General features: G+C 45.3%; 1 protein-coding gene across 1 annotated transcript in view; it reads right to left on the bottom strand.

The window, feature by feature from the left end:
- Window positions 1–13,633, bottom strand: part of NUP210 (nucleoporin 210) — a 1,233,892-nt gene that overhangs the window by 1,114,687 nt on the left and 105,572 nt on the right. Inside the window, exon 2 of the mRNA XM_069643978.1 lies at window positions 11,732–11,868. Coding sequence (XP_069500079.1) covers window positions 11,732–11,868 — 137 coding nt within the window. The remainder of the gene's footprint in view (window positions 1–11,731; window positions 11,869–13,633) is intronic.

The following is a 13,633-nucleotide window of genomic DNA, read 5'->3' on the forward strand; positions in this document are numbered from 1 at the left end:
CTGGTTTCGTACCACTTCCAGGGGTTCACATTCCTCTTCTACCACCACCTCCTGGTATTCCCGTTTCATTACCACCTCCCCACAAGGTATAACTCCTTGCCCTTTTTGATAATGCTATTGTATCACCTGTGCTTCATTCATATGCCATCTTATGGGTCACTCCACCACTCTGCTTTCTGGGTGGCATTTGTTCTTCAGCTCCAGCCATAATCTTTGCTCCCATTCCTTGCCCTTCGGATTGGGCATAAACTCCTGCCCCAGCCTTACTCCTGTTTGCTGCAGATTCTGTTCCTTCCTCCAGGCTCCTTCAAACTCCTGGCTCCATGGGCTTTTATAGGGCTTTGGCCCCACCTTTGTGTTAGGTTGGATGGGGAATGGCAGTCAGGCTCTGCAAGTGGGGATGGTTTAGAGCCCTGATGTGTGACTTGGGATTGACTGGTCCCTTCTCTTGGGAAGTCCTTTCTGCCTGCCACAACACAGTGGCCCTGCCTTCCATTGTTTCTATGGGGTTAGGGAATTCAGGTGTTTATTTAGGCAGATGGTGTAGGGAAGGGCGGGTCTGGCCCATCCACCAAAGGAGGACTTCCAGTTTGTATGTGGGACCTGGGGCTGGCTAGTGCATCCTCTTGTGTGGTCCTCTAGCTGGTGGTCCCATCCTGACCCGGTCCACAGGGTGGACTCCCTTAACCGATCTGTTCTTAATTGCAGGAGAGTGGAGCTCTTGTGCGATGGATGGCTCACCTTTGGGTTTCTACTCCCAATTCAGGTCTCAGGCTCCAGTCTTTCCTGGTATAGATTTATTAAGGATTCTAGAACCTGAAAGAAAGAAGGGGTGGTGCTGCCAGTTAAGTGGGACCACCGTTCAATTCCCTTTAAGGAGCAGGACTGAACCCTGCCTCGAGATGGAAGACTAAATGTGTGACCAAAACATCCTCCCCATATCACCCCGAGGCCAACCATCAGCTAGTTTGGGGAGGCACCTGGCCTCTCTGGTCTCCCCGGAGCAAGGCAGGGGACTTTGTCACAATCCATAAATACATGTACTAATTCCCATCAGTGAAAAAGCAGGATTGGGAAAAATCGACTCCACAAAAACAATGTGCCCGATGCTGCCCGAAGCTGCCCATTAATTGATGAGAAAACACGAGGGACAAAAGATGCGGCAGCATAATTTTTCAACCTATTTTCTCATATTACCGTAGCAGCAATCGCACATCCCAGGAGGACTTGTGTCTTCTCCATATCCAACATACCAGCGTTTAACTGCAGCGATTGGCTGTAAGTGGTTGGCTGTGCTCGGTTCGTTCCAAAATAAATGGTCTTTGTGAGGGTATCCTTTAAAAGCCGGAGGAAAGACCATGCTCGGGCAACTGGGCAGAAGATGCAGTTATCAGGTCTATGTCCGGCATGTTCTCCACCCAAAGGAGCTCAATGTCAGTCATTGTCCATATAGGAGCCCCTGAAACTACAGGCTTCAGCCCACTCATTTTTGTGCATAGCATTGCATCTGCCCACGCTTCCTGCTAGTCAATTAGCAGGCAGCTTTTGAGTAATGCATTTGATGCAGGGAGGGGAGTTCCAGGGCAGGCAATTTTCTCCAAGCACATGCAGATCCAACATCTTGTTTACAGCGTCACCAACCCGAATATGTGCCCAACAAGTTGGTTCCTCCTCACTCGGGGATGGTTTCTGGTTGTTCAATAAGTATCTACCTCCTTACACTCTTTTTGGCCCAAAGCAGCCAATACGAAGTTTCTAAAGGTCTTGGGGAAGGACAACATGTGTGTGATCCCACCCACTGTCCAACCCTTACCCACCTCAGCAGTCTATGTGTTGCTGGAGATGAAGGGACAAGGGGTGAGGACCAAATGCGCCCACAGCTCTGTCAGAGATGGTGTAAATTCTCTCCTTGGCGCAGCAACTAAAACCTTTGAATCAAGTGCAACACCAGGGATAGCCACTCGTACCAACTACAACCCCTAGAGACTCTCAAATTAAGTCCACGCAATACACCCATCTAACAATCTGCATACATACAACTCAACAGCAGCATCAATGGATTTGGCTTGCCAACCTACACCAACTCTGACATCCGTTAAGTGGTCTGCTTTTTCAGGTTGAATAAGACCTTCTGCATAGTCTTAGGTGAGAGTCCCAGATACAGACGTTTATAATAATGTAGTTGAACTAACACATCTGTATGTCTGGCCTGCAAGAGGGGAATCCTCAGGTAGGCTTCAAAACTGTACAGCTTTCACCTTGCCATTGATTAGAATGTCAAAGCAGCGTCTGTTCTCAGGAATGGCAACACTAGGCTGCAGCCGGGCTCCCACTTAAAGCACCAAATTGACTCCAATCATCAAATGTGAACCGAATTGCCAGAAAATTAGTAGGGGAGAAGAAAAGTAAAATCAAACAACTCGGGGAGCAAAAATCCTTGGATTAGACTGTGTCAAGGAAAATGATCAAACAGGACTGTTTCATTGGGGTAGAGGAATAGCCAAAGTAGATTAGCCAGTCAAATATCTTAACAGATGATAAACAACCAGAGACCAGTACCTCAGTTTCTGCAGCATTAACACATTACCAAATGTCTGAGACCTAGCTTGGGAATGTCACCATACAGCCCCCAATCAATGAGCGATCCTCCACCCTATTGGGGAAGCTCAAGTAGGATTCAATTTCTGCCCACTTATCTTGCAGCGAATACCACATACAATAGCTGTGCCATGGGAAGAATAAAGCATGAAAACTCCAAAGAAAGCATAAGGGTGCATTTGTAGTTTTTTTAATAAAGAAAAATTAAACCTATCAATTTTAACCTTACAACTGAAAGGGGGACAAAGGGGTTATACATACTTCTCACACGTTCATAATTCTATGTCGAGAATAGATTATTTCTGGGCATCAGTGGGCCTGATGGGGAAGATCCAAGGGATAGAACTGGGAGCGATAGCGCTCTCAGACCATGCACCGCTCTGGCTTCATCTAACCCTACCGGGGAAAACAAACAATCTGTGGAGGTGGAGATTACCACTGGACGTAATCCAAGATCCGATTACAGGGGAGACCATAAAAAGAAATGATAGAAGAATATTTTACGCAAAACGATACCGGGGTGGTCTCCATGGCCACGATATGGGATGCTTTTAAAGCAGTCATGAGAGGGAAGATCATAGCATTAAAAATTACGAAGGAAAAACAAAGATATATATGGGAAAAGGAATTGGAAAAGTCTATAACACAGCTGCATAGCTGCATAAGAAAATATTGGCCCACCCTACTAGGGCATTAAAAAAAGCGCTGAAACACACACAGGGCCAACTGGAGCTATTGCGCACAAAAGGAGCAGAAAGGAACTTACTCTACCTCAGGCAGAGATCTTACATAAAAGCAAACAAGGTGGACAGACTCCTAGCGAGACAACTGTGCTCAAAGCAGAAAGCTATAGCGATTAAGGCCATGCAAAACTCTAAAGGGGAATTACAGACGGGCACACAAGAGATGGAGGAGTCATTTAGAGAATACTATCAAAAACTATACACCTCGGGCCTCCCAAATGTAGAAGCACAAGACACATATCTAAAAGCCCTCCCCATCCTGCGAATCTCAGAAGATAGACAAACCCTAGAGAATCCAATCAGGGAAGAGGAAGTTAAAAAGCATTCACAGAACTCCCCGTAAATAAAGCACCTGGCCCAGATGGTTTCACAGACCCTTTCTATAAAAAGCACACAGATCAGATAATCCCAGCTCTCACCAGGCTTCTAAATTCATTCAAAGATACTGGCAACGTGACTCCCACAATGAATGAGGCAAAGGTCTTAGTCTTCCATAAAGCAGGGAAGGACCCGACACTCCTTGAGGCATATAGGCCTATTTCCCTGATCAATTGGGATGCTAAAATATATACAAAGATCCTAGCAGCAAGGCTATCCACGCTCCTCCCAAAGCTAATTCACTTAGATCAATCAGGCTTCATCCCGGGAAGACAAACCCACAACAATCTGAGAATGCTCATCCACTTAGTGGAAAAAATTGGCATAACACACACCCCAGCGCTATTACTCTCAGTAGACGCAGAGAAAGCGTTTGACCGGATAAAATGGTCAATGCTATTTAAAGTCCTATCCTGCATGGGATTTGGGGAACAATATATAGCCAGGATGAGGGCGAACTATAACACACCCTCTAGCATGGTGGCCATCAATGGAGAAATCACAGATAAGATAACAATTTCCAGGGGTACGAAACAGGGTTGCCCGCTCTCCCCACTTTTGTACGCTATCTTTTTGGAACCCTTTTTAATAAAAATGAGTGAGGCTCCCCACATCAAGGGGATCGAAATGGCAGGCACACAGCACAAAGTGATAGCGTACGCAGACGATATGCTGATAACCCTGGAAAACCCGGAGTCAACTCTACCGACTGTGGTTAGGGAATTAGAAGAGTTTGGGAACATATCAGGACTGAAAATTAATAGGAAAAAATCTGAAATTCTAATCCTGGCAGGTGATAGGGGGAAAGATAGAAAGGTAAGCTAGTCTACTAGATTTTAAAATTGGTGGGAAGGGCATAAAATACCTGGGAATAAGAATAACCCAAAACATAGAGCAGCTATATGGTGAGAATTATCTGCAACTCTTAGCAGACGTACGTAAAGAACTAGAAAGATGGAGCCCACTTCTTATATCCTGGTGGGCTATAATACAATCGGTCAAGATGACCATTCCCCCAAAAACTCTATATTACTTTTAGGCTCTCCCGGTGGGTGTCCCACATACCTTCTTTAAAACTTTATATAAAGTTATTTCCTCATTTATATGGAGAGGAAAGACCCTGAGAATCGCTAGGGCTACCCTCACAGCTCCAACCAGGGAGGGGGGGATGGCACTCCCCCCCATTTCAAGAAGTATTACCAGGCGGCACAATTAAAGGTCCTGCGGGAATGGATGGGGGAAGATCCACAGCCGATCTGGGCGAAACAAGATCGTGCAGTGGAAAGGACACCTTTGGTGGAACTTCTCTGGAAACAGAAACAACATATACACCCTAATCTAGGCATAAGCGAAATTATGAAAACCACATTGGAGGCATGGGACTCCCAAACACGACGGGTATAATGACCACGGCGCTGGCCCCCTTCACACCCAGCTGCCGAAATCCCCAATTCCCACCAGTTATGGAGCAAGGCACATAGGAGAAATGGGAAGAGGCGGGCATAACGAAAATAGGGGAAATGTTTATAGACAATGAAATAAGGTCACATGACTCATGCTACTCAGCTGCATCTCGCTCCTGACAAGACAAATACAAATATGAGCAACTTAAACACTGGCTGAAATCCCCGGATATTACAAAAGCGGCAACAAGGGACCTCACTCCATTTGAGTCCTATGTTATCTCCAACACGGGGGCAGAAAAATGGGTATCGACACTCTACTCATTAATAGACTCACAAGAGGAGGAAATAAAGTGGTCGTACATGATTAGATGGGGCAGAACCTACAAAAACCCAATGGGAGGACCTATGGAAACTGATCCCCAAGATGACACGCTCTGCACAGACTAGAGAAATGTGGACCAAAATAGTTGTTCAGTGGCACTACACTCCAGAAAGACTGCATATCATTCCCAAAACGTCTAACAAATACTGGAGAGGATGTGAGGAAGTGGGATCTTGGAGGCATATATGGTGGGACTGTAAAGGGATAAAACCATTCTGGGAAGAGGTAAAGGGAGACATGGGAAAGATGCTGCCGAATGTGCCGCTGTTGGGAGATGGTGTGTGGCTATGCGGTATGAGAGACCATACAGCAAAAAAATGTTTTAAAAAATCAGTGGACAGGCTTCATGGGTCACCTCATAGCAGTGTGGGCAACCATCGCCCAGAATTGGAAAAATAAGGACACACCATTCACTTTCACATGGTTGCAAAAGGTTTGGGCCCAAATCGCGATGGAAAAAGTCACCCACACTATTCAGGGCACGAGAGACATATTTGCAAAGGAATGGGATGGGATACTTGAATATTTCCAGTCGGACTTCATGGAACAATGGTGTCCCCATAACATAAAAGTATTGGATATTTTCAATGCATAAAGCCCCCAAAAATTGGACAGAAGTGCCCCGATGGGGAGGGGGGAGGGAATAAAGGATGGGGGGATTACAGTTTGTTTTTTGTTGATGTTTGACATGGAAGTGCAGGGAAATGAGAAGTAAACCGGCTTATAAAACCCAGACCTTCTGCCATTGTTCCAACTTCTGCTCCAGGGAGATAAGGCAAACCAAGCAATTCGGAATGCTCACTATCGATTACAAATACAGGTATTTCGCACAGGTGGAGTGACAGGTCTGAAGGGGTCTCGCTGCATCAGATAAGACACCCAAAATGTAGTTCTAGAAGAGCATTTGGCACGCTTGGAGTTGTGGAAGCTCTTTAATTGTTGCAATCTAAATGCTGTGGAGTGTTGTTGGCATGCAGATCGATGTTGATACAAGGTCAGGTCAGTGATTCTTATATGGGTTCCATATACAGGTTATACTCAAATTAGGGAAAGGATAGAATCCCGACAGACTCCAGGACACTGATAGATGGTGCAATTTGGAGCTGCCCATGTGTAGGAGTTGGTGCGGATCAGATAGGTTTGAGATGCACCATTGAATTTCATGCGTGAAGAGAGGGGGCTTACTACTGAAATATGGTTCACAGCATTGTAGAAGGCAGAGTTTCAGTAGGACCAGCAGATAGGGTCGCCATTATTGGAGGTGAAAAGGAATTCATTGATGACCTTATGTTGCTTCTTCAGTACTGTTGCTTCGATGCTTCATTGTGACCGGAACACAGATTGGTAGGTGACAGATGTTTGTGCCATTCTTGGAATTGGATGCCTACTGCCTGCATGATTTTTCTTTCCAGCTAGATCAGCAATACGGCGGTAGTGGTTAAGTCATCAATTACCAAAATAAGCTTCTACAGCAGAGGTGGGAATCTGGCCTGTCCCACGTGTTCTCGGGAAAATGCCTTGGGAAGGTATATTTTAAGACATTGCAAAGACTGCTCCCGAGAGGGATTTCATCGGACTTTCGTGAATGGGATAATAGTACACCAGGATGCAAAGGTTCAAGTAGCCAGCCACAGAGACATCACTCTCCACCTCAATTGCAAACATATACCACTCACGAGGGGTTGGCTCTATCGGGTTTTAGTAAAAGCCTGAACCTGTAGAGTCTGTAAAATTAAGATGCCCGTTTCCATTCTGTACCTTGCTGATTGTTTTACGGATTAGGCCTTGTTAAGCTAAGCTAAACTACCCTAAATCAACTACCCTAGTACTATTCAGGTCTTGCTATTCTTATGTATTGAGTTTGTGCTTATTATATCGATTGTGTCTCAATGTACTGTTAAATCTTAATGCGCTCATTTTGCTCCGACTAGATGTTGATTATACCGACTGAACTTAATTCTACTGCTAAATATTCTGGATTACTGATTCTTTAGTATTCTATCTGGTACTGTTTGCTCTTTTTCTCTCCTTTTTTCTTTAAACTAGTACTATTGTCTTTAAGTATTTTATTCTCAAGAGCTAATGAGTATTTTATGATATGATTCTCTATATTTGTTTTTCGCTAACTATGTATTTATGTCTGTGCATATACATTTGAAAAGGTTTAAACAAAAAGGCAATAAAAAAAATTGTAAGCATACACACTGCACACAATTTCTTACTTGCCAGAAGTAAAATATCATTAGCCAATGGTTACTGGCGAGTGCACATTATACTAAATCGATAAACTCCTTAAAGATTGATTTGGGAGTTCCACTATTAAGAATTTGTCCATCCTAGGTGAATATGCTGGAGGCAATATACCCAATAAATAGAACTCCAGATGTAGACGTAGTTGGCGTTGTACAGTAACAAATGCTGGGTGTGTGCTGATACAAGGCAAGGATAGAGAGGCTGCTTAAGCATGTGCGTACTTCCAGGTGATTTGGGTTTGGGTAATGGTTGTAGATGGGGTCAAAATGTTAAATGGAGAGCAGAAGCAGCATATTTCACAGACCCCAAAATGAAGTCAGCCAGGGTTCCATAGCAGAGCTCCATGTGATGAAGGGGCACCAGAGATTAAGGCCAGTGTATGGAAGCTGGTGGAGCAAAGGAGCTCGCTAGCAGAGAAGGAAAGTAACATGGTGCATGAAAGGCATGCCGTGGAGACGCCAGGAACCACAAGAGGATTCCTGGGGGTCCGGCAGCCGGGAGAAGCGGTGTTGTTCTTACCGGGAGCCGAAGAGAAGCCAGTGTGCAGGAGCGGAGCCGCGAGTGATGCTGAAGAGACGTTGGAGCTGACCAGAGTGGGAATGTAATGCTCACCTGGTATCCACAGGGACCTCACTCAGCCTGTTCGGACCTCTTACGACCTCGAACCCTTCCCTGGAGTCTACTCGACTGGAGACTGGGCCTGAAACACAGGATTGGTAGAGTTTAACTCCCTATTGTCTCTGTGTGCTTGAACCCCTTCTTCCCCGGGGTCCAACCCTTCCCTTTGATCCACAGCTCACCTTGTTTTCTTGGATAGTGTGCTCTCCGTCCTGTCATCAGCGCAGGGGCGCGTTGATGGATGCGGGCTCGGCTCATTGCTGCCTAGTTACTTCACTGGCAAGAGTCTGACAGGTAAGTATAATGAGTCTTTTGAACAGTTCTCTAACTTCGTTCCTTTCCTTCCCTAGATGATGGCCGGCGTCTGGAGATGGTGGCGTGCTGCTGAGATGAGTAGCGCTGAAGGTCAGTGAGAGCGCAATGCGCGATGCACTCCTTTCATATTTGCATTGAACAGAGTTATTTTTCTGTGTCTTTTAGGTGCCGCAATGTTTTCTGCGTGGATGCCGGTTATGAATAACAAATGCGGTGGGCAAGAGCGGTATGCGCCGCCTCTAGATGTTTCCACGCTAACCTGGAGCGTCTTTTCCCTCTTGCAGATGGATGAGAAGTTACAGAGCCACAGTTCCCCCAGAGCGGCTGGGATTCAGGTAAGCGTTTGAAGCTCGTACAGTATTTAAAAATAAGCAAAGATTTGCATAATGCTTACTAATGCCTTACTAGTGCCGGGATGGGAATGACACCGCTGAAGATGCCCGCAGAACAGAAGGAGCGATAACTGATGGGCAGAAGCGCCGCAAGGTAAGGCTGTTCCTAACGGTGTTCTTGCAGGAGCTGAGCGCAGAAGAAAGATGCAGGCCTACTGAAGACCGACCCGAACATGGCGAGTGTCACGCTGCAGGTGCAGAAAACGCAAAACATGTTTCTCAGCCTGGGTGTGCCTTAAATAGTCTCTGGGTATCCCAGGTGTCTCTGGGCTGAACCACACCCAAAAGACTAGACCGCACATGCAGTTCTGGGAACCGAAATATGTGGGGGCATCCATCTTGTCCCCATCAATGCACTACAAGTCCAATCCCCAATGTTATCCTATGGAAGTGAGTGAGTCTGGTGCCACAAGCGCCAAGTCTGACTCCAAATGGGTCTTTGGAGGGATGGAGAGGCCCTTGAGGGCCATGTAGGTGATCGTGGCCTGGCTCCAGCCTGACATCTTGGAGGGCTGGGGACATGAGGGGCAGGAATCATGACAGGGAAGCAGGCGCAAAGGTACACTGCATAAGAGCAAGCAAGAGCAAAGACGCTACAGAGAGCTGGTGAATCAGCCTGAGCAGAGTGGGGCCCCGGGGCGTTTCGGCGACCGCGACAACGAGAATTTGAACATTGTGAAGTCACGGAAAGTGAAATAATAAGAAGATTGTTTCTGAATTGAAAGGGCATAGTACCAACCCGTACCCCAATAAGAAGTGAATGCAAATGTGGGAAAGCTTAAAAGAACTTTGAAACAAATAGATATACAAAAGCTAAGCAAGTTATATTCTACTTGGAAGTAAAGAGGAACTATGATATATGAAGTCCTGCCAAGCATACACCAGGCAGTTTAAAGTACAAAAAGCGAAGTGCTGGCAGGAGAGTATTCCATGCATATTGCAAACCTACAAGGAGTGTGAAACAGAAACAGGGTTTGTTAAACAAGGAAGGTACTTGTGTTAAACGAACAAACTTTGTTATAGAAAAACTTACAAGACTGAACATATCTAACAGGATTGTTATGGGCCAAGAAAGACGCCAAGAAATGTTAGATCCATAGACATTTGTGATACCAGTAAATAATCCAGGGCAAGGGAATCACCCTGTGGAACTAAGGTCTTTTCCATTTTGGAGACAGTTGGAGCCATTCTGTTTAAGAAAACATTTTTGCAAATACCAGGTTAGACATTTCCCTTTTCACTTTACCATTTTGTTTATAGTGTGATGGTCAGGATACAACGTTTGGACACAAGGTCGGCTTTTGATTTATGGCATCCTGACAAAGACAGATCCTTAGTTTATGGTTCTAGGTAAGGGAAACTCCTCTTTAGAATAGTGTCCATTTTCCCAACCCATTTAAGTTGAATAAAAGTCTTTAACCAAAAACATAACTTGATGTCTGGCTTTCATTTCGGACCCCTCACAGAAGACACATGTCAACAGCCTTGTCTGTGCGTCATCTTATTTTAATAAGTTGTTGACTAAGACCTTTTGTGTCCCACAACAATCGCGAGACTATGGCAAGAGCCATTATTGGCTCTAAAATAGACTACTATGCTAGCGTCTTGATGTGCATCGGGAAGGGAGCACTTCCAAACTTCAGACCGTTCAAAACAGTGTGGTTTGGGCCGTAGAAGGCCTAGGAAAAAAGAGCCATCTCTGAAGCTAGGAGAGCGCTACACTGGCTTCCAGTTGACGCCAGGATCACCTTTCGGCTGCTTTCCTCGACACAGAGTCCCTTAGTCCAGCTTAACTCTCAAACAGATTATCTTGATTACTGCGGTCTAATAGTCATCTATCTGCTGTGATTACCCAGCGTTAAATTGATTATGGTAAATCAGGGAGCATTTCATTACATTGCTGGAATGCCCTTCCCCCTGATTGGAGGGGCTGCATTTCCTCTGCTTGCTTCCACCACAGTTTAAAGACTGTGCTTTTTGCTTTAACTCCTTGTGTTGCTCTTTACATGCTAGCTGTTCATCTGCCTGGTTTTCTCTTATTTGTTATGTTTGCTCTCCAGTGCCTCCGGGCTTTGGTTGTAGCGCTATACAAATAATAAAATGAAAGAGTAAACGGATGGTATGGCACAATATAGTGTTTTGGACATACAACTACCATTCCCAGGTCACCCAAGATAAAGCGCAGTTTGAATGCCTGAAGATCAAATAATATTAAATCGTGTAATTTAAGCATTATGTGTTTTACAGCATTAGAAATATGCACTTTAATTAGCACTTAAGTCTTGAGAACATTTTCTGCACAATTCCAGTAATTCTGTATAGATACAGGGATCAAAATAAGACAATGAGAAGGAGATCAAGCAGCTGCATGGTATCAGGGCTCACATAAATGAAACAAGGGCTCTCTCTAAAATGCCCAAATACAGAGTTAATGGCCAGTAGGTATGTCTGTACAGAATCAGGTCGCCTGGTGAATCCCAAGTAGTGTGTGGTATGTATTATTGTCAACCTAGCCAGGCTCTTCTAGGATACAAGCAGGGTCTTAACAGCAGTAGGATTGCACAAGTGTGAATGTACTTTATAATGGACGCTGTAAGGCAGTACTGTAGTTCAAAGAGAATTAGTTTATCGAAGATTTAGACTTACATATGTCTTCTGCAAAGATGATACTTGTAAGACGTGTCGGTTGCGAAGAACGTGCCTGCACAAACGCCTTTTGGGAGCACTGCCGTTCATCTAAATCCAGAGGATCTATGCTGGCTACTTCTGGCCTTGTGGAAGACCTGCAAGAAAGACATTCAATGTAATTTCTGTGCAAATCAATACAAATACATATTTTGTTGAGACCTAAGGCTCCCCATTAATGCAGTCCCCAGGTTTTATTTTATTGCAGCCCCTAATGCCATTAGCAAGGAAAATAGTACACAACTCATGTAAAAGGGAATAAAGGGAGTGCTAGCAATCGGGATTTACACCCAAACTGTAGTCTGACTCGGGCCAAACGTCGAGCGTGGTTGAACTGGCGCCGCACAGAAACACAAACTGTTCCCAGTCAAGCCAAAATAAGGAAAATTCTAGGAGCAAAAAACAAAACAAAAACAGACTCTAAAAAGGAAGTCATCCACTAAACACTAGGCTCCAACATTGAGAGCTAATATCCCCGAGAGGGAGCCAAGCCTCTAGTCTGTTTTGCAGAAGTAGTGTCTCCTAGATTTCACCAAGTCAGATTTGGTGGATGAGGACGTGGTGGGGGTTAAACCTCCCACTTACAGAGCAAAGTTGTCAGCGGAAGGTTTGGAGTCTAGAAATCATTAATGCCACTTATCTGAAAATGTGGTTTCAGCAAAAAAGGTGCAAGCAGGCATCTGCTGCAGATGTACAGCAGCATAAAAAGTCAAGAAAAAGAACAATGACCAGGAAGAGTCTCCACCAGACGAGGTGGGGCAAGTCGAACCCAATGACTATCCTATGGTTTCATATGGTCCTGCGGATGGATGAAGGGTTTGATTTTGCAAATGGTGGAGATTCAGAGCCAGGCTGTTTGGGCCTTCTTGGCTATGGGTATATGGAAGGACAGGCTGCCGTCAATGGTAACAACCCAAGGATTTAGCTGAACCCGAAAGCAGTGGATCAAATCCTTCTAGGAGCATATCACTGAGCCATTGTTGTACAAGTTGTTGTTTAGTGGGGCACAGAGGAGTACGAATTTGATTTTGGATGGGTTATGTGTGCGGTAAGCAGTTGACATCATGGACTGGTTGATAGCTTGGTAATCGGAAATTACTGATGTCATGTGGCCTTTTTACTCAGGTAAAACTGAGTGTCTTACACGTATTGGTGGATGGCTATATTGGGATCTTTGATGCATGTGCCCAGAGATTCTGTGTTAAGTTTTGCTGACCACCCAACTCTTGCTGGTCACCAAAATCACGGTAGCCCGCACCTGGAAAACTGCGGAAGGCCCCCTCATGCCCCTATGGTGGATCAAACTCTGGGACATCCCAATAGCTGAAAGGTCACGGCAGCTAAGGCGGGCAGACTATCGTTTCTTGGACGTCTGGGGCCCGGTCCTAGACTATGACCAGAAATATACAGCGCTTACTTTTAAGCCGCGCCTGATCGCGAACGCTCTCCATTCTATGAGGGACAGCTCGCTGCCTAGCGGAACGGAATGAGGCCCTGGAACAATGCCTTCTGTAGACATAGGGGTTAGGGGGAGGGGGGCTTTTCAAATGTCACACGTTGTCTGTAACAAATGTAAGTTTATCATGCTTGCTCCTGTGCGCTGTTAAAAAATAAACAAGTTAAGAAAAAAAAGCCTCAGTGAGAAGATGGAGACTAGGGGTACTCACCAAGAGACAGGGAGTCAGTTAGAATACACCATGTTAATCTGGACTGACTGGCATCTGCCCGAGAGGTAAGTAATAAACCAATACAGGACAGTACCAGAGAATCCCATCCTGCCTGCGAGGAGGGAGAAGATGCAGTGGTTGTTTTTGTTGAATGCAGCCAAGCGGGCCGAGGAGGCATGGGTCGCCCCTATCCATG

The sequence above is a fragment of the Ambystoma mexicanum genome, chromosome 2p (assembly GCF_040938575.1).
Source record: "Ambystoma mexicanum isolate Mex_15411 chromosome 2p, UKY_AmexF1_1, whole genome shotgun sequence".
Taxonomy (NCBI): domain Eukaryota; kingdom Metazoa; phylum Chordata; class Amphibia; order Caudata; family Ambystomatidae; genus Ambystoma; species Ambystoma mexicanum.